This window comes from Sminthopsis crassicaudata, chromosome 4, assembly GCF_048593235.1.
Source record: "Sminthopsis crassicaudata isolate SCR6 chromosome 4, ASM4859323v1, whole genome shotgun sequence".
NCBI classification, from domain to species: Eukaryota; Metazoa; Chordata; class Mammalia; order Dasyuromorphia; family Dasyuridae; genus Sminthopsis; species Sminthopsis crassicaudata.
Window position 1 is genome coordinate 10920285 of NC_133620.1, and position 19274 is coordinate 10939558.

Genomic DNA, 19274 nt, shown 5'->3' on the forward strand with positions numbered 1-19274 from the left:
CTTTTCTGTGGAATATGAGATCATTCTTTTCTTCCAATGGTGGTGATAACATATAATAGAGCAGAGGCCAGACCCACAATTCTGATGTCTTGAGCAAAAACAACATATGAACTTTGGATGACAGCACCAAGATTAATAAAGTGCACTGAGAAAGACCCCGGGATTTTCATCCAAGGTGACAAAAGACAGAGATCTGGGGAACCTGATCTCTGTGGAGAACAGAGAGGAAAATAATCTCACTGTGGAAAATCCCAAGACACCACAAAACTACTGTTGTCAAGGCTACTACTGGAGTCAGGGCTGTGGGAATTGGAGGACATGGAGAAATCAGGGTAAGACCAGCTCAAAACCAGAGAGGAAATCCCCTTCTGGATACTTTCTCTTTTAGCTAATTATTCTCAGTAATTAGATGTGAAACTAATTGTTTCTACCTGCTGGAAGAGTTAAAGACTGTCAGTAGCTACACCATTTTGGCCCACCCTTCTTGAGCAAAACCCAAATTGTGTATGGGGAAGAGTGACTTGGTGCAATGGGAAATATGCTACATATAGAGTCAGAGGATCTGGGTTCAAATTCTGATTTTCTCACTTACTACACTCATGGATCTTTGGGAGTTACTTATAAGCTTCAGGTTCATCATCTGCAAAATAAGATCAGTCAGTCAACAAATAACTTCTATTTCCATTGGTAAGATAAGATTGGTTCATGCCCATGAACCCCAGCTTCTGGGCTGACTTTGCTTTTAGGATCATTGATTTCAAACTGCACAAAACAGTTTATCTAATCTGAGGTTTGTGTAACCTGAGAACAGGGAACTATTCATTCACTCACCCTTTCATTCATCAATTATTGATCATTGCTTTTCCGTATACTCGACTCCCTTCATAATGTCATGATTTTTATTTTATGTAGTTTATGATTCTAAAAAAAAGGTCCAAAGCCTTCACTACACTGCCCCAGGGGTCCATGATATACATCCACAAAAGTTAAGAAACACAGATCTAGTACATCCTTTCATTTTACAGACAAAGAAACTGAGGCCCTGAGAAGGTAAATGTCTTCACTAAAGTCAAACAGGAATTGAATAGCAGAGCTATAAGAAGAATCCAGGTTTTTTCAGACTCTAAGTCGGGTTTCTTTCTAATATAACTCAGTGCCTTTTTATATCGGAAAAAAACAGAAAAGAAAAAAAGAAAAAAAGAATGATTAGATTTTTTTTAATGGTCTCCATCCTATCCCCTATTTATGTACAGATAAAAGAATTTATAGATAAAAGAATTTATACAGGTGAAATACAATTCCTTTCAAGGGAAACTTGCTATCTATCTCAAAGCAGGTGGGCACCTTCTTCTAAAAGATGCTATAACATATAGGAGCCCAAGGTAAGGAAACTTTTCTAGAATTTTATAATGTTTTTCCTTGTTGGAGTTGATTTCTTCTTGACATCTTCCAGTTAGGGAATCACTGGTGTGTAAATTCCCTCCACTCATGCAAATTGGGAACTATAACTTAACAAATTTACAAAGTAGCACAGGACTCAGGTTGAAAACTGGCCTTGTTCGCTTGTATCTACCACTTATACTGCCCCCTTTAAGTCCAAGGACTTGGAACTACAACAGATCTTCGAAACCATTTACTGTAATTTCCTCATTTTACAAACAATGAAACAATAATGAAAATATCCCTAATTCATATGGATAAGGCACTTAACCTTTTTAGAGTCTTTTACATTCCCTGCATCCTTGTGATCACCCTCTAAAAGGTGGGTGCACTTCTTATCCTCATTGTGTAAATGAGAACTTGAGGCTGATGGAGAGTAAGAGGCTTGCCCAAGGATCATCCAGCAAGGAAGTGACAGAGACCAGATTTGAACCCAGATTTCATCCAGAAAGTTCCTCACTCATCCCATTACCTGTGTGGTACCTCTAAAGGCAATCTGTTCCCAAAGAGACCCAAAGATCCCACATGCAGTAAGTACAAGCATTGGGATGTGAATCCAGGCCTCCAACTTCAAATCCACCACTCCTCCATCACTCCATGCTCCCTTCATCTAATTGTTTTAAAAGACAAAGGATCAGCTATAATAATGAAACAGAAAGTAGATGGGTATGACTGTGCAATATGGCGGAAAACTCCCTGGACCAGGACTAGAGAGTCCGGTTCGCTAATCCAAGCTTTAGCTCTATTCACTAGATGAATGAGCTTGGGTAAGAACTTTTACCATTCACTTCCTTCAGTTTTTTTGTCAGTACAATAATGGAACTGAATTGGATCTCTAGAAAAGGTTCTACCATTAAGAAAGAAAGACGCTGGATTTTGAACCTGAAGACTTTTGTTCAAATCTCAGATCATCGTCATTTTCTGACTTTGTGACATTAAATAAATTATCTAACTTTGGAGGGGCCTCAGCTTCCATATATAAAATGAGGAGTGAATTTTTAAACTGTCCAGCTCAAACTTATAATAAAAGCTAAAACCAGCTGTAAATTCAGTGAAGCTATAAATCCTTTCCTCTGATACAATCCCTTCCAAACATAGCTCATACACAAGTAGTCCTTTGCTAGCTCTTTCCTGATCCCCTGGAACATGACCATTCTTTTCTTCAGAAATTACTTTGTAGTCATTTATGGGTATACATGTTGCATTCCCTTGATAGAATGTAACCTCATTGAGGACATGTTCTATTTGATTTTTATGTTTGCATATTCAGTGCCTGCACAGTGTTTTGTACATAATGGGGCTTTATTAAGTGGAATTTAATATTTTGGGCTTTAGTTTTTCAATTGTACTATGGAAGACTGAGTCTGAGTGATCTTAAGGTTCAAGTTAGAATGGATCAAGCAATGAGAAGGGATTTGTTCCAACTGAGTCACAACATAAAACTCAGTCTATGCCCAAGGAAGGCAAAGAACACACTCTCTGAAGTTAAATTATTTCTGCATGTGATTTCATTGGTTGCATTACCTATTTCTGTTTGTACAGTCCTACAATGAATTAAAGCCGTTTGAGATTATGGGAGTGTCAAGACCGAAAACTAGAATTTGGAAACTTTTCTGCAAAGAAGTTACTTTATCTCAGTGAGCTGAAGCTGGCTAGCATGGGACTGGGACGCAGTCTGGAAGAGCATCCAATAACTTGTCTCGGAGTTAAAAGACCTTGCTTTAAAACTCAGGACTAGTTCTGCTTCTTGCAGGCTATGTGACCTTAGTGCAGATTTGAACTACATCCCTACTAAGTTTCCTTCTATGTCTAAAAGCATAAAATTCTGCAACTCCGAGGCTCACTTTGTGCTCTGATTGTTGTCAGACGGAGCTGCTCTGGACCAAGGTCTAGCCCATAACAGTTCATCAGCCATGCTATAAATGTTAGGGGGAAGAAGATGGCTTGGGTGATTAAACAGCTCATATAACTCAAGCAGTAGTCATGTCAGCAAGCCACTATGCTTACAAGGCCATTTTCAAGGCTTATAGGCCTTGGATTTGACATTAATTTACTGATAAAATCAATATAAAACAAGGCTCACAGCTCTAGATCAAAACTGCAGACATCTGGAAAGTGTGATTCATGCTCATGAGTAGTGCTAGAAACTCGAATGAGGAACAACCAAAGGCATTGTGATATCATGGAAGAGCATTCGGTGACCAAGAGACCCAATCATGAGCAGTAACCAGCAATGTGACTTAGAGCAAATCCTTGACTTGTCTCTAGCTTCATCCGTAAAACAAAGGGGTTGGACCCACAAACCTGGGCCAGCTCACATTATTTAATCTTCTCTGCTTCCCCTTGATTTTTACCTGTGTGTGCACTCTCCCCTTGTCTGACTGGTTTTCTTCCTTCCTTCCTTCTTTCCTTTCTTTCTTCCTTCCTTTTTCCCTTCTTTCCTCCTTCTTTCTTTCCTTCCTTCCTTCTTTCCTTTGTTCTTTCTTTCTTCCTTCCTCCCTCTCTTTCTTTCTTCCTTTTTCTCTTTCTTGCTTGCTTTCTTATCTCTTTCTTTTTTATTTTTTTCTCTTTCTTTTTCTTTCTTTCTTCCTTCTTCCTTCTCTCCTCACCCCCTCCCTTCTTTTCTTTCTTTCTTTCTTTCTTTCTTTCTTTCTTTCTTTCTTTCTTTCTTTCTTTCTTTCTTTCTTTCTTTCTTTCTTTCTTTCTTTCTTTCTTTCTTTCTTTCTTTCTTTCTTTCTTTCTTTCTTTCTTTCTTTCTTTCTTTCTTTCTTTCTTTCTTTCTTTCTTTCTTTCTTTCTTTCTTTCTTTCTTCCCCCCCCAATGCCTTTTTAATGGTCTGTTCTGGAAGTTCCCCATAAATCTAAGACAAGAATTCACTGGTCTATAGTTTGCAGATGGTTCTGCTCTCATCTCTTTTCTGCTATTTCTCCCTCTCTAGGCTTGTTTTATATGAGTCTTCAAAAATCTTTTAAAGGTATCATGTCTGCCAGTTCTCTCAGTAACTGAGATGGAGCTCATCCTTCTCTTCAATTTTAGAGTCTATTTCTTCAAAACATCATTTACGGGAAGACAACAGAAAGGAGATGACTTGTCAGAATCTCCTAAATCCTAAATCACATGTCATCGGAATAATCTTTGGCTTCCCATTTTTTTCAATCTACTTTGCATTGACCTATCTGTGTACATGCTCTCCTACCCTCCAACAGAAGGGACCCTCCTTGAGAGCAAGACCTGTTGGTCTTTATCTTACCAGAATCTGTCAGTACCAGACATACAATAGGTGCCTAATAAATGTCTGACAATGCATTTGCCTATATCTACAGATGATGCTAATCAGGGAAGAAGAAAGATTGTTAGATTTAGAATAAAAAGACCTGAATGTAAATCTCAGCCTTGACCCTTATTAAGATTGAGAATGAGAAAGTCATTTTTATGTGTGTATCTTAGTTTTCCTTCTCCTTAAAATGGAGATTACAATACTTCACTACCTGTCTGAGAGGGTTATGGTAAGGAAAGTATTGTGCAAATAGGAATACACTGTGGTAATGTAGGTTATGATCGCTGTTGTTAATTTGGTAGTTGTCTATGGTATTATCGGCAGCAATAGCTAAAGAAGTCAGGCCGTTACATTCTGGAAGGAAAAAAAGCATGGTGAATGCAAGTATTCCTGTCTCCTGTGCTGTGTCTTGAAATGACACCCCCCACTAATTACTCTTTCTCGGACCTCTTGGGATGTTAGCTTCCAAATCATGAAAACAGTACAACTGGGTCAGGACCAGGACCAGTGGATCTGCCTTAAGCTGGAGGATGCTACATGGAGAGAGTTACCTTCTCCCACTCTCGAGGAGGGGGACGGCGAGCCAGACGCGGCGGATCGTCGGGGCGTTGAGTGGGCTGATCCCGGGCCGCTCGGATGGAACACATCCTCCACCCCTGGAGGTCCAGCCTGAGCAGATGCTGTTGAGCCTCCACCCCCAAACAGGTCATTCAACAAGTCTGAATTGGTGGGGGGAGCCATAGGCTGGGAAGAGAAAGTCTTGCTGGGACTTCCCTCGAGTCCCAGAAGGTCCACATCTTCGGGGGGCGGAGGGGGAGGTGCCTCCTGCTGCTTCTTGTTATGTTTCGATGCGGCAGGGGGTTTGTCCCCACTGGCGTTGCTGTGCTGGCTTGAGAGAGAGAGGAGCTCATCGTCTGATTGTTCGCTCTCCTCGTGAACGAGGGCCGCCCGGTCTTCAGAGGTGGGGTGGCTGCTGGCCTTGTCAGATTTCTGATCTGAGGAATTCCAAATAACTGGTTAGTTTCTGGGCTAAAGAGACACAATTCTCAGAATATGAGTCAGAAGAGACGGAGTGGCCATCTCGTACGATCATCCCTGGACCAACGGCAGCCCCTTTCTACCACTTCTAACAAGTGACCACTCAGTCTCTACTTGACAGTCTCCAGGGAAGGAGAAGGGGAGCCCACCTCCTGAAGCAGCCCTCTCCACTTCTGGATAGCTCCAACTGATTGATGGGAAGTTTTTCCTGACATCTAGCCTAAGTTTCTCTTTCTGCAATTTCTACCCTTTAACCGGCTTCTCCTTAATATCAAGAATCTCAGATCTACTCACTCTTCCAGGTGATAAACTTTGGGACATTTGAAAACAGCTACCCAAGTTCCCTTTGAGGCTTCCCTTCCCCAAGACTATTCCCAGATCTTTCGGTGATCCTCGTATGTCTCTCAAGCCCTTCACTTCACTGGCTAGTCACCTTCCAAAGCTCCTATGGAGTTTTTAACACTCTTTCATGCATAAATAATTCCAGGAGAGAAGAGGGAGCCAGACAGTGAGGGGACCGGATTAAGCAGAGCAGCCTGGTTCTTTACTGACATCCCTCACAAGTAGTCCTCAAGGGAGGTCTTTGAAAAGAAAACCCCAAATCATCTTTCCAGCTGTGGGGAAGGAGAAACCAGGAAACAGGGAGAGCTCAGAGGAAACTTGTGCTCTGTATTAGTCTGGGAGGGCAGCGGGCTTTCTGTCACATGGAAAGGGAAGGAAGGAAACCTCTCAGTTAAGGAATCGACAGGATCCACATCATCTCCAAGTCGCCTAAGACCATCCTTTTGTTTGACATCGGACACAATCACCAGTCAATTTCAAGAATGAAAAGGGATCCAGCGCCAAAAAGGAGCAAGTCATGTAATGGCTCCTCAGTCCCTCTTATGATCAAAAGTAGCCATGTCCAGGATGGCGATGGGCAGGAAAGATCCCTTCCTCTGAGTGCTTCCAACCTCTGCTAACTAATCTTGGAAAACCCTTCTCTGGAAGCAAATCCAAAAACACTGAAAGAGGTACAGATAGTTCAGAAATAACTCGAGACAACAATTAAATAGCGAGCATCCTGGCTCTGGAATCATTAGCTCTGATCTCACCTCTGATACTTTTCATCTGTGAAATCTTGGGGAGGTCACTTTTCTGACCTCAGTTTCCTCATCTGTAAAATGAAGAGCTTGGACTTGATGGTCCCTCTTATTGCCTCCATCTTTCCATACATAATAATAATTAAAACCCTGGCTTGCTTTAGTGGAATAACTCCCTTTATATATGAGACTTAGCCTGGTTCTGGCCTCCCACTCCAGTAGCTACTGCTATTCTTTCCCCAAATTTCACTTGACTTACCTGTGTTCATCTTGTTTCACATAACAGAATGAACGCAGACTCTGTAGGCTGAGGCTGATTTGCTTTGGGTACTGTATCTTCAATGCCTAATATAGTATCTTATACAATAGGTGCTTAATAAATGTTTTTGGATGAATGTATTTTTTAATAAGATGGGAGAGAGGAGAGACTGAAAATAGATTCCTGTTTGATTTTGGTTTTTTAGAGAATTAGGGGATGTTGAATGTGATATATATTTTCAAATAAGGTCACTGAATCATTCATTTTATTTAACTTTTCCCTGTTATAAAAGACCTTGCACAAAGTGAGAATAATATTTAAATATTTATTATATGAAAACAGAAGACATCAATAAAACTTAAGAAAAAGGGGAAAAAAGTAATGAACGTATGCAAAAAAATAAATAAATGGAAACAACTCCCAGTGCTGACCACTAAGTTGGCTGCCCAGGTCTCTACCAGAAGATCTTTGCAGTTGTATCAAACTTTTCATGGTTCAACGGGTATGGACAAACCAGTGTCCTTGGGAGCGGCAACCTTTGCAAGGTGAGAAATCTCATTTCCCTACAGAGTGCTCCAAGAAGGTTAAACGGTCCTGATGGCAGCATCAAGTCACAGGAAGAAAAGCTAGAAAGCACTTTCCCTCTCCTCACTTCTTTACAAAGATGGCGGACTATGGGTGAGGAACTTCATATATAATGTCTTTGTGGATGTGCTGGTTAGTTTTGTTAAACTGGTGGCCCTATCCCCACCTCCTTTCTTATTCTTTGTGATGAGGGATTGTTCTTTGAAATGGAAGGGGATATTAGGGAGCATAATTGATGTTAAAAACAAACAAAAACCCACTACATTTAATTTGTAAAAGGCATAATAAAAAATGAGAGTACCTTGCCAGTTGAGAGATGAAAAGAAAGCCCCTTGACCAGCATGCCTTGGGTTGTCTTGAGAAACATCCGCCGAGGCTCTTCCTACAACATGAAGGTAAGAGGGTCTGCCCACAACTGGAAGGCAAGCTCCCCCCTGCTCATCTAGGCTGCATGCACTCACCAGCCCTGTGAAAGCCCAGCTCAGGGGCTGCCTCCTAAATGAGGTTTTGCTCATTAATTCCCCCAGGGTGAACAAGCTCCCCCTAAAACATTTTGTGCTCTCGTATTAACTTTTCTCTGGATATAGGGTTACCCCTCAATTCTCAAGGGCAGACGCGGGTAATTTTTGCCCTTGTATATCCAAACCTCTGGGAAGGGCACAAAGTGAATGAGGAAATCTTACCTGCTGAGGCCAGGGTGTCCTGCTGCTCCTGGTGAGAGGAGAAGAGGATGCTGGGACTGATGTCTTTTGTGGAGAAATTTTCCCAGGGGGGAGTTAAATCTGTCTGTCTGTCATTAGGTTCGATTTCGATCTCCAAGATCACATGGAACAGCTGGGGGTATTTTTCTGGAGAGTCACATGCGTCCAGCTCAGGCCTAGGCAGAAGGGTTGGGGGTGTGGAGTTATTTTTCAGAGGGCGATGGGAAAGTCATGACTATTTTGCTTAAAAGAAATCTGCAAAGCTACAGGCCGGCCACAGCTAAGGCTCCTCCTCCCTAGCCTGAGATTCTGGTATTTTCATAAAGAGGGAAATGTTGTCAAGGAAGTCACCAGAGATAGACTCAAAGATAAACATTAGGAGAAAAGACTAAAAACAAAATTAAGTATTTGAAGAGCAGTCTTAGGGAAAGGGATTATGGTCTCCAAATGAAGAAACTGCTGCTGCAGATATAGGAGCAAAGGAAAATTTTCTAATTATTCCAGTTTGGCTAAAGTGGACCACATGTCTCGAGAGATAGGGAGTCTTCCATCATTTGAATTTTTAAAAAGTCAGAATGACATCACCCAGGAGGCTACATACAGTGTAAAGAGAAATGGATTTGGGGTTGAGGACAAGAGTGTGAAACCTGGCTCGGTCACATGCTAATTGTGTGATTATAGGCAAGTGACTTAAGTTTTCTAGGCCTCAGTTTCTTTCTCTGTAAAAAGAGAGGGTCGAACAAGATGATCTCTAAATCCCTTTTAGCTCTCTGATCCTACACTCAGCTTGCTCATCTGTAAAATGAGGAATTAAGGAAGGTACGTAGCTCAGTGGATAGAGCACTGGACCTAGAGTCAGGAGAACCTGAGTTCAGACATAGTATTTCTTAGCTGTGTGACCACAGGCAAGTCACTTCATCTTGTCTGCCTCAGTTTCCTCATCTATAAGTGGAGCTGGAGAAGGAAATGGCAAACCACTCCAGAATCTCTATCAAGAAAATCCCAAATGGAGTCATGGAGAGTTGGACAGGACTGGAAAATGGCTCAACAACAACCAGACCTGAGGCATTGGGCTCCATGGTCTCTGAGATCCCTTCCCTTGTTGCCTATTGGCATTATTGCCTCATATTTAGCTTGCAGAGTTCACTAAGATGTCAGGATCTTTATCAGAATAGTTTTCTAGCCAGGTCAGCTCTCGAGTGACAGCTGGGGTCTATTTTGACCCAAGGAAGAAAGCAAGCTAATTCCATTTCCCCAAGAGACAAGGAATCTGAGATAACCAGAGACAGGGATGGAAACTGAAGATGAGGGTCAGCCAATAATATTTCAGAGAAACACTGATTTTGAGAGCTGGGAACTACCAGTCCATCCCCTCTGTCTAGCCCTGCCTTCCAGACTTCAGAAGCGGGAGTCTGCAGTGGTCTCAGCTCCTTCACTTCAGAATATCCAACCCCACCTACTGCCTTCTCACCCCAGAATATCCCTTTGCCAGGCTCTCTCCCTTCTCCCACTGAGGAATTCCCTCCGGGACCTCCATTTTCTGGAGGGGCTCAGGTCAGCCAGCTTTTATTCTTCTCCAGGTCTTCTTCCTGATTTCCTGGACTTCAAAAACACACCCCTTCCCAGGGACCTTATTACCCCTCCTCAAATTCCTGATTTTCAACTTTCTTTCTATATTACCTTTCCTCATTAAAATGTAAGCTCTTTGAGGGCAGAAGCTATTTTTCTTTTTGCTTCTATTTGTATCCCTAGAACCTAGCACATAGTAAATGCTTAATAAATCCATCTATCCTTCCCTCCTTCTCACCTTCTCTTCTTTTTTCTTCCTTTTCTTCTTCTATTTCTCTCCTTCCTTCCTGCTATCTTCCCTTCCTTTCATTTCTTCCTTTCCCCCTCTTCTTTTCCTTCTCCCTTCTTTTTAACTTCTCTCCTTCCTTCCCTCCTTTTTTCTTCCTTCTTTCCTTTCATCTTCTCTCCTTCCTCCCCTCCTTTTTTCTTTTCTTCCTTCTTTCCTTCACTTCCTCCCTTCTTCTCCTCCTCCCTCCTTTCCTTCCTTCCTTCCTTTCCCCTTCTCCAGATCCATTACATACACAATGAATGATCCCTTAGATTTTGATTGAAGACCAACATAAGGAATCCATTATCTCTGAAGAGAACTCATTCCACTTTTAAAATACTGTAAATTATATACTCTAAAGTTCTTCGTGATATCAAGCCTAAATTTCCTTCTTTATAACTTCAGCCCTCACTCTTGATTCCCCCTCTAGGACCAAATAGAGGAAATTTAATCCTTCTTGCACATGACAGACTTTTAAACACTTCAACTCACCTCCCCATCATCGCCCTCCCAGCCTGAATCCCAACTCTCTTTCATACACCATGGACTCATGGGCCCGGGGTGACGATGTATCATAATCCCTAACAGTCACGTGTAGACTCAGCAATCAGCACTCAGAAGATGGCTCCCAAGGCTGGGCTCTTCAGGGCTATGTCATACTTACTTGGTGAATTTCAACACTGTTGTGCCCAGGGGTACAAATCCCGTGTGGAATTGAATCTGGAATATCTGAGTATTGGTCATCTGATGGGAAAAGAGAAAAGAATGTAATATGCTTCTGGCAAAAACAAATTGGGGGGTGAAGGGTTTGATTGATTCCCCAAAGCGGAGCCAGAAAGTCATCTTTCCTAGCTTTCTGTGACAGTCTGGAGGATCCCAAGGTCTTCTTGTACTCTCATTAGCCTTCCACTTAAAACAACTGTGATCCCTGTTCTGCTACTGATTTAACTCTGTGATCCTGGCCAAGTAACTGACTTTCTCTGAGGTTCAGTCTCTTCATCTATAAAATGGGCATTGGTAATGGAGAGTCCCCTCCCTACATTGTAGAACTATTTATATTGGGGTGTAAACAAAGTGATGATGGAAAATTCATCACTTATGGAAATTTCTTTTTTTTTCTTTTTTTTCTTTTTATTCATTTTTCCAAATTATCCCCTCCCTCCCTCCACTCCCTCCCCTTGATGACAGGCAATCCCATACATTTTACATGTGTTACAATATAACCTAGATACAATATATGTGTGTAAATACCATTTTCTTGTTGCACATTAAGTATTTGATTCCAAAGGTATAAATAACCTGGATAGATAGACAGTAGTGCTAACAGTTTACATTCACTTCCCAGTGTTCCTTCTCTGGGTGTAGTTGTTTCTGTCCATCATTGATCAACTGGAAGTGAGTTGGATCTTCTTTATGTTGAAGATTTCCACTTCCAACTGATGGAAATTTCTATCTAGACTTGGGGCTACAAAGGGCACCTCCTTCAGATTGGAGGTCAGTTCTGGAGGGTTCCTTCTCCCATTCTGTCCTAATACATCGAGGAACACAACAGCAGTGGAGGCAAAGGAGTAAAGTGTTCTGCCTGGGACATCAAAGCAAGAACCAGTAATGGGAGGCAGCAGTCGCAGGAGTACAACAGAGAGATGGATGAACTGGAAGTTGGGAAAAACTGGGTCAGACAATCCCACATTGATCCTGAGGGACTGATCTTTAAAATGGGTATAACAACAACCTCAGGATCAATCTCTCAGGGTTGTGATCCGCAACAAGGGAGATGAAGGCCATGAAACACTTTGCCAATTGCTTATCATTATCACTATTATTCCACCGCAGTAGTTTTAAAAAGTTATCAAGAAGGCTCTAACTAGGGAATATCAACAGCCAATCCTCCAAAGGAAGTTTCCTGATCCTCCAGAACTAGGTTGAATCATCCTACTATACTCAACTAACTTCATTTTCCATATCCAGGAAAAGTCCTAGATCTAGAGTCAGAGGACTCAGGTTTTACGAGATTATTTGATTGACTAGTCAACCTTAACCAAGTAATCTAAACTATCTTACTTCAGTTTCCCCATTTATAAAATGGGAAGGCATATTGGACAATCTCCAAGGTCTCTTCTAAGCCTAAATCTATGACTCTGTTATCCATCTCCTATATTTCTAGAACAGAAGAGGATGGGGAGAATAATCCCTAATGAGCTTCAAAAACCCAGCCATGAAATGGTGATTTCTATCTAGCCTGTATGTTATGATAAACAAATGAAATAATATCCATATTACCCTTAGACAATGATGAAGTTTATGGATCAAATAAAGATCAGTTATGACTGTCACAAGTATTATCACCCCAGGATTGTTGTTTGGTTCCAGTGGCCAAAGTTGGGTCTGGAGTCAAGAAGACTCATGGAGGTTCAGTTTCCTCACCTTGAAAATGGGGATAATAGTAGCACCCACCTCCCCAGACTGTTGTGAAAATCACGTGAGGTAATATATGGAAAGTGTTCTGCAAACCCTATTATATATATATATATTATAATTATTATAATTATATATATATATATTATAATTATAAATGCTATTATAATTATTAGTGTTGCCATAACTAGAAGGTCTTATGGAGATAACTACTCTCGGGCTGCATCAGCAGCACGAAGAAACTCAGATAGGATAGAGGCAGAGGCCATCCCTTTCCCTCCTTCTGCCCAAGCCCATACTTTAGCCTGCAACCGTCCCCCGATGGTCGATCTCATGTGGTAAACCGACACCACCACGTCACCGTGAGCCGTGACCCCCAGTGGAATGACAACCTTGCCTTCCTGGACCCGAAATTCTCTTTAAAAAAAGAAGACAGAGAGAGAGGGAAAGAGGGAGGGAGCCAGGAAGAGAAGAAGGGAGGGAAGGAAAGAAGGAAAGAAGGAAAGAGAAAGAGGGAAGGAAAAGGGAAGGAAGAAAGAGAGAAAGGAAAAAAAGAGGAAAAGAGAAAGAAGGGGGAAAGGAGGGAAGAAAAGAGAGGGGGGAGGAGGAAGGGAGTGAAGGAGGAAGGAAGGGAGGAAGAGAAGGAAAGAAAGAGAGGGAGGGAGGAAGGGAAGGAAAAAAGAAGGGAGGGAAGGAGAGGAAGGGGAAAGAGAGAGAGAAAGGGAAAAAGAGAGAGAAAGAAAGAAGGGGGAGGGAGGGAAGAAGAGAGATAGGGGAAGAGGGAGTATGTTAATTAAGTTAATGATACCAGTTGCCACACCATTTTAACCTTTACAGGGATAGTTAAAGTAGGAACAGCCAAGGGAAACATGGTGGCTCTGACCCAGCGAATGGCTTGGTCCAGTCTCAGCTCAAAGCTCTAATCCCATTGTTCTGCCCTCCTCCTGCCAGAACAATGTCTGGCTTTCAGCCAGCACTGGCAAGAACAAGCTGGTGCCACAAGGCAAGGACACCGCCACAGACATGGGGACACTGTGCTAGTGCCAGACCTCCTCCCCAACCATCTGGCTCAGCAAATAACACGGCTCATCCCTGCTCTACAGAGCTGTTCATTTTCTCCGATGTTTATCAGCAACCTCAATAATCTATTGCACTGCTCTGCTCCCTTAAGATGATCATTTAAAAATAAATTGTGTTGTTTTTTCTTGCACTTAAAAAAAATTCCAACCATGGAGTTTGTATATTGTAGCCAACAATGGGCTCAGAGCAGGAAGATCTGAATTTGAAGCCGAGCCCTGAGCCTCTTGGGGTACAGGGTATAGAACGCTCTTCTTGGACTCAGGAAATCTCATCTGCAATCAAGTCTGGTCTCAGATAGTCACTAGCTGTGGGATGCTGGGTAAAGCACTTTACTCTGTTTGCCTCAGCTTCCTCATCTGAAAAACGAGCTGGAGAAGGAGATATCAAATCACTCTGGCATCTTTGCCAAGAAGGCTCATATGGCATCACAGAGAGTCAGACATGACTAAAAAACAGCAATTCTGCCCTCTTACTATATGGCCTTGGGTAGTTATGGCGCAGTGGAAAAGGATTTCAAGCACATAACAAATTAATGCAAAAGGCATGTATGTGCTGGCTATGTAGGGGACAGAGAGCGGCCTTCGTTGGTTCTCTAACTGTGTAACTCTGGGAAAGTCACTTAATCTCTCATGACCAAAGGAAACTCTTTAAGACCCCCTAAAGACAGGTAATTCTCTACACAAATGAAAGCCCGGGTCCAGTAAAAACAAGTAAACCAAATAAGATGGAACCCATGCAATTCTCATGGGTTCTGATTCTATAATTAAGTAGCAACAGAGAGAACCATAGTGTGTCTCCTACATGGAAATTCTGACTCCACCGGGAGGAGGAATATGTGAAAAGGGGAAAGAACCAGAACTCACTTCATTCTTTCATAATCCAAGGAAGTTGTGAATATTTTGGTTTCTCCAATGAGGACGTCACAAAACGGACGGCATCCGTTCCTCTGTTTGTTGAAACAAGGGACAGGACTGAGAGTGACCGACTTAACTGTGAGAGGTTTGCAGTGGGGAATGACGGGTTTGTCAGCTATGAGGTCACAAATATATCCTATGTATCTGAAACAGAAGAAAACGAGTCTATAGGTTTTCATCATACCACAGAAAGCCATTCTTTTATTCCCGCTAAGAATCCCAAACATGCAAAATGAAACCCAGCTCTTTCAGCTTCCCTAATAGAGCTTCCTAATCAATTATTCAAGGATCTGAGATTAGGAATCTCTGGATATTCCCTCCAACAATGCAGAAAGTGTGCTCTCCAGGGCTTTGGAAATTACCGGGGCTGAAAGATTCATTATTTCCGGCCAATCTGGTTTTGAGTCTTCCCCAATTTAGCTTGGCCAAGAGACACACACTTTATCAGCGGGCCCTTACTCAGAGCCTTTAAAGTCTGAGAGACTTGTGTTCCATTGGCCTAGCCAAAGTCAATTCTAAACCAAAATGGCGCACTGAAGGAGGAAATACTAATGAACCTAAGGAAATGAAGACAGAAAACCACTTAACTGCTTAACCTGCTGTATATCTCCCCCAAACTCCTGTCAACCTGTGACCTTGCTGATGTAAAGTACCCTCCAAGCAATGAAGCCTTTATTAAATGCTTACTCTTGGGCACTGACTGTGCTAAGGGGTAAGAATACAAATAAAAGGCAAAAACCAGCCCTTCTCTCAAATGCTTAAGTTCTAACAAGGAATTATACAGAATGATACATATTAAATTGAAACCAAGACCATTCAGATTTCTGTGCCCTACCATAAATTTGATATGGGGATTCCACCAAACATGCTGGACTCATTAACAAGCCAGTGAGGGAAGTCCTATGTGAGAGTTCTATGTTGGCTCGAGAGACAGAGTTTGGGGGGCAGCTAGGTGGCGCAGTGGATAGAGCACCAGCCTTGAATTCAGGAGGACCAGAGTTCAAATCTGGTCTCAGACACTTAACACTTCCTAGCTGTGTGACCCTGGGCAAGTCACCTAAACCCCAGCCTCAGGGGGGAAAATTCAACTGAGAAGCCATAAGTGAGTTTCAGCTCTGTCAATTAATCAATCAACAATCATTTCTTAAGCATCCTCTATGGGCTACATGGCCACTCTCTAGCTGCTTGGCCTGACCCAAATTCTCATTTCTTTAAACCTTGGTTTCTTTAGCTGTAAATTAGGATGATAATATTCCCATTATTAGAGAGTTGTTATATGACTCAAATCGGATGATGGGGCTAAAAAATACAGCTAGGTCCTGAGTAGTGTGAATTTTGAATAGTGGCCATATGGATCTGGAGTCACACTAACTGAAGCTGTAATTATATAAAGGTGATTGGTTGTGGCCCAATGGGAATACCAGTTCAGAGAATTCATTGATCACAATAATTGCGACTTCATTGTATTATTATGATTATCACTGTATCAGCTGGATATGTATCTGTGTGTATTTATTGCTTGTTATATATTTCTAAAAGCAAATTTACTTTATATAGCTTTCTTTATGGCATCTTTCCTCATCCCCATATTGGAGTGACATGCAAAAGCCTATTGAAGATTTTGCTCTTCTACTTGTGGCTGGGCAGTTTACTCCATTGGTGGGATCCTAACCAAGCATCATCGTCTACACTGGGACTATTTCGTTCCCACTTGTTCACTGGATATTCTGAAGGCACTCCATGCCAAGAATTTTAATAAACCCAGGACTGTGCCTCCCAGAGCCCAAGCCAGCTCTCTGGGACCAATCGGAACCAGGTAAGGCCCAAGGGCTGGTGAGTTTCAAACAGCGCACAAGACAAGTTACCACGTTCTATCCAAGCTCGTAACCAGCATACTCTACCTCCTATGGGACGGCCAAAGTCCGATTCCAGGTCGCTTTGCATTTAGCAACTGAATAGCAGGGACTGGATTAGAGAAGAGGTGACAGAAACAAAACATTGCACTAACCAGAACTGCCGACGCGGCACGTCCATCCTGTCAAATAAAAGGCAAAAACAGGTCGTCAGTGTATGGGGCGGTGGCGGCTGGACCAACTCCCCGCCTCGTGAACACCTTGTCCGGGATTTTGTCCTGAGATTCTGAGACTATGACATGGGTCCTAGAAGCCAAACTCCCAATGACAGTGTTCGCGCACAGAGTGCTGAGCCCAGTGTCAGAAAATGTGAGTTCAAATCTGATTCAATGGAATCTTGATCCATTAACCAAAATCTTCATGTAGAGTCGCTCCATTGACTGAGTTCAGTTACCCACACTGCCATCACGGGCAGATTTCTTCATTGTCTCCCCATGGATAGGATGAGAGTAGCTGTCAACTCTCCTGCTATCTCCAGGTAGGGATGGCTAATTCCCCTGGTCAACTGCTATGATTATTAGTTATTATCTAAGCCCTCTTAGAAGTGGCAGAGAAGGGGCAACATGCACTGGTGGATAGAGTTTCCCATCATCATCAACAAAGGATTTAGGTGAGTTGGGCCTAGCTTATTAGCAAACCCTAATGGTCACATGTGGCTTTACTGAGTGATGGTAATCCATCTACTTCTGATGTGTCCTGAAGGTTTGTTGGGGATTAACAGCCAATTCACTGGTAATCAGGAATTTGTGCATCCTGGACAAACAGCTTGGAAAGAAGGCTGATGTGGGAGGAGACAAAGACCAGGAAACGTCAGCATGATGTCATTGCTTTGGGGGCACGTATGGAGAGAAAGGTGGAAAAAAGAACGGAGTATGGAAGGAGCTCACCTTGCAAAGGCCATCAGCACCTTGTAAATTTGGCACCCTAGAATAACACCCCATCTTCCTACCCTAGTTAAATCTTGGATCAGAATGTAAGTCCATGTCTATTCCCTATAACTCATTTTCCTTTGGATCCCTCCAAGGGATCAATGGTCATTTTGGAATCACATTTGCCAGTTACTTCAGGATGATGGGATAGAACTCATCTGGGTCTAGAGCCTTAAGTTCATTGTCATGTGACTCAGTTGAGAATCATATTTAGGAGACAGTGTGACACAGCGATGTCAACCTCCTTCCATTTTAAGCAAGAACATTTGGTGTTCATTAAGGGATCCAGAATAAAATCCATAAAGATGTGGGTGGATTCAGACTCAGAAGAATCACCTTCAAATTCTGGTCCTGCCACTTAGTACCTGCATGGCAATGAGCAGGCTACCTCCCCCCTAGGGACTTCTCAAACCACTCTGCCTTGGTCTAACACCATTAAGATGTGTCAGTCAGCTAATTTCTATTTGTATCTAAGTGATATACTGAATACAGTACTGGAACTGAATTTAAATCTAGTTTCAGACACTTCGTATCCCAGGAAAGTCAATAACTGCTTCCTGCCTTAGTTTCTTAATCTGTAAAATGGAAATGATAGCACCTCCTTCACAGGGCTGATAGGTAAAGATCAAACGTTCTAATTAAACACTTTGCAAACTTGAAAGCAATATATGCTAGTTATGATTAGGGATTCTCAAACTACGGCCTGCGGGGGCCCGCTGAAGATGTTTATGTGGCCCCCATTTATGGCAAATAGGCTGAGGGGCAGAGACAGAGTGTGAGCTTTTGTTTTTGCTATAGTCCGGCCCTCCAACTGGCCCCCTATTTAAAAAGTTTGAGGACCACTAGTTATGATTATAATTTCCCATCTTGACTATAATCTCTATAAAGAAAGGACACATGTTTCATCTAATAAATTAGATAGCTCTTTCAGGTTTATATATTTTTTTCTACAGCAAACATTTTGTTCTATAGCAAACGTAGGAGGTAGATGCTATGATCATCCACATTTTTAAATGAGGAAACTGGGAAAGAAAGAGACTAAGTCATTTGCCCAGGATCACACAGCAAGTAAGTGTCTGAGGCAGAATTTGAACTCTGGTCTCCCTACTCCAAGCCTAATATTCAACCCTTAGCCCACTTGACCGCCTTAATGATAATAATAAGAGGAAAGAAAAAGGCTCCAGATGACAAATTTGAGTGAGCAGAAGTATGATAATGTCCCTTTAAAGAAAAAAGGAATTTATAAGGGAAACTATAATAAATTCTATTTACTTCTTTCCAGAGGCAGTTGACAACTGGCAGTGGAAATTCAGGAGAGGTACTGAGGGGCTGGATACCCTGATCTGGGAGCCATGGGCAAACAGATGTTAATTAACTCAGGGTCTTGTCACTCTTCAGGATTTGCCTGTGGCTAACCGGTCCTTCTTTGATCTTGTGGATTTGCTCTTTGTAAACACATCCTTGTCAGAGAATACCCCAAGCTCAAGCTCATCTTATTGTATAATTCCCTTTTATTTCCTCACTAGACTTTCTAAAAAGGGAAGATGGTTCTAGAGAGGGGAAAGGCTCTCAAATATGAAAGTCAGCCAAATTTTGAAGTGTAATAGGTGGGGAAATACTTTTCAGATCTGATGAATTTTTCCATTTAGTCCCTAAAGCCTGGCTGCTCTTGAGATGTACAAACTAGCCTATCTAGAGAATCAAACTCCTTTGGATTTTATCATCAAGACCCTAATGAAATGTCAAATGCTGTTGCTTTAATAATGGGAGTTTTGAAAAGTGAGAGAGAGGGAGATGCAAGAGC

General features: G+C 42.1%; 1 protein-coding gene across 3 annotated transcripts in view; it reads right to left on the minus strand.

The window, feature by feature from the left end:
• DNAJC6 (DnaJ heat shock protein family (Hsp40) member C6) overlaps positions 1 to 19274 on the minus strand; it is a 121765-nt gene that overhangs the window by 24932 nt on the left and 77559 nt on the right. For all 3 annotated transcript variants that reach the window (XM_074265733.1, XM_074265735.1, XM_074265734.1), the window contains exons 6-12: positions 16530 to 16663; positions 14578 to 14772; positions 12934 to 13051; positions 10884 to 10963; positions 8365 to 8558; positions 7983 to 8063; positions 5269 to 5712 (exon numbers count right to left, since the gene is read on the minus strand). In XM_074265733.1, the coding sequence (XP_074121834.1) occupies positions 5269 to 5712; positions 7983 to 8063; positions 8365 to 8558; positions 10884 to 10963; positions 12934 to 13051; positions 14578 to 14772; positions 16530 to 16663 (1246 nt within the window). The remainder of the gene's footprint in view (positions 1 to 5268; positions 5713 to 7982; positions 8064 to 8364; positions 8559 to 10883; positions 10964 to 12933; positions 13052 to 14577; positions 14773 to 16529; positions 16664 to 19274) is intronic.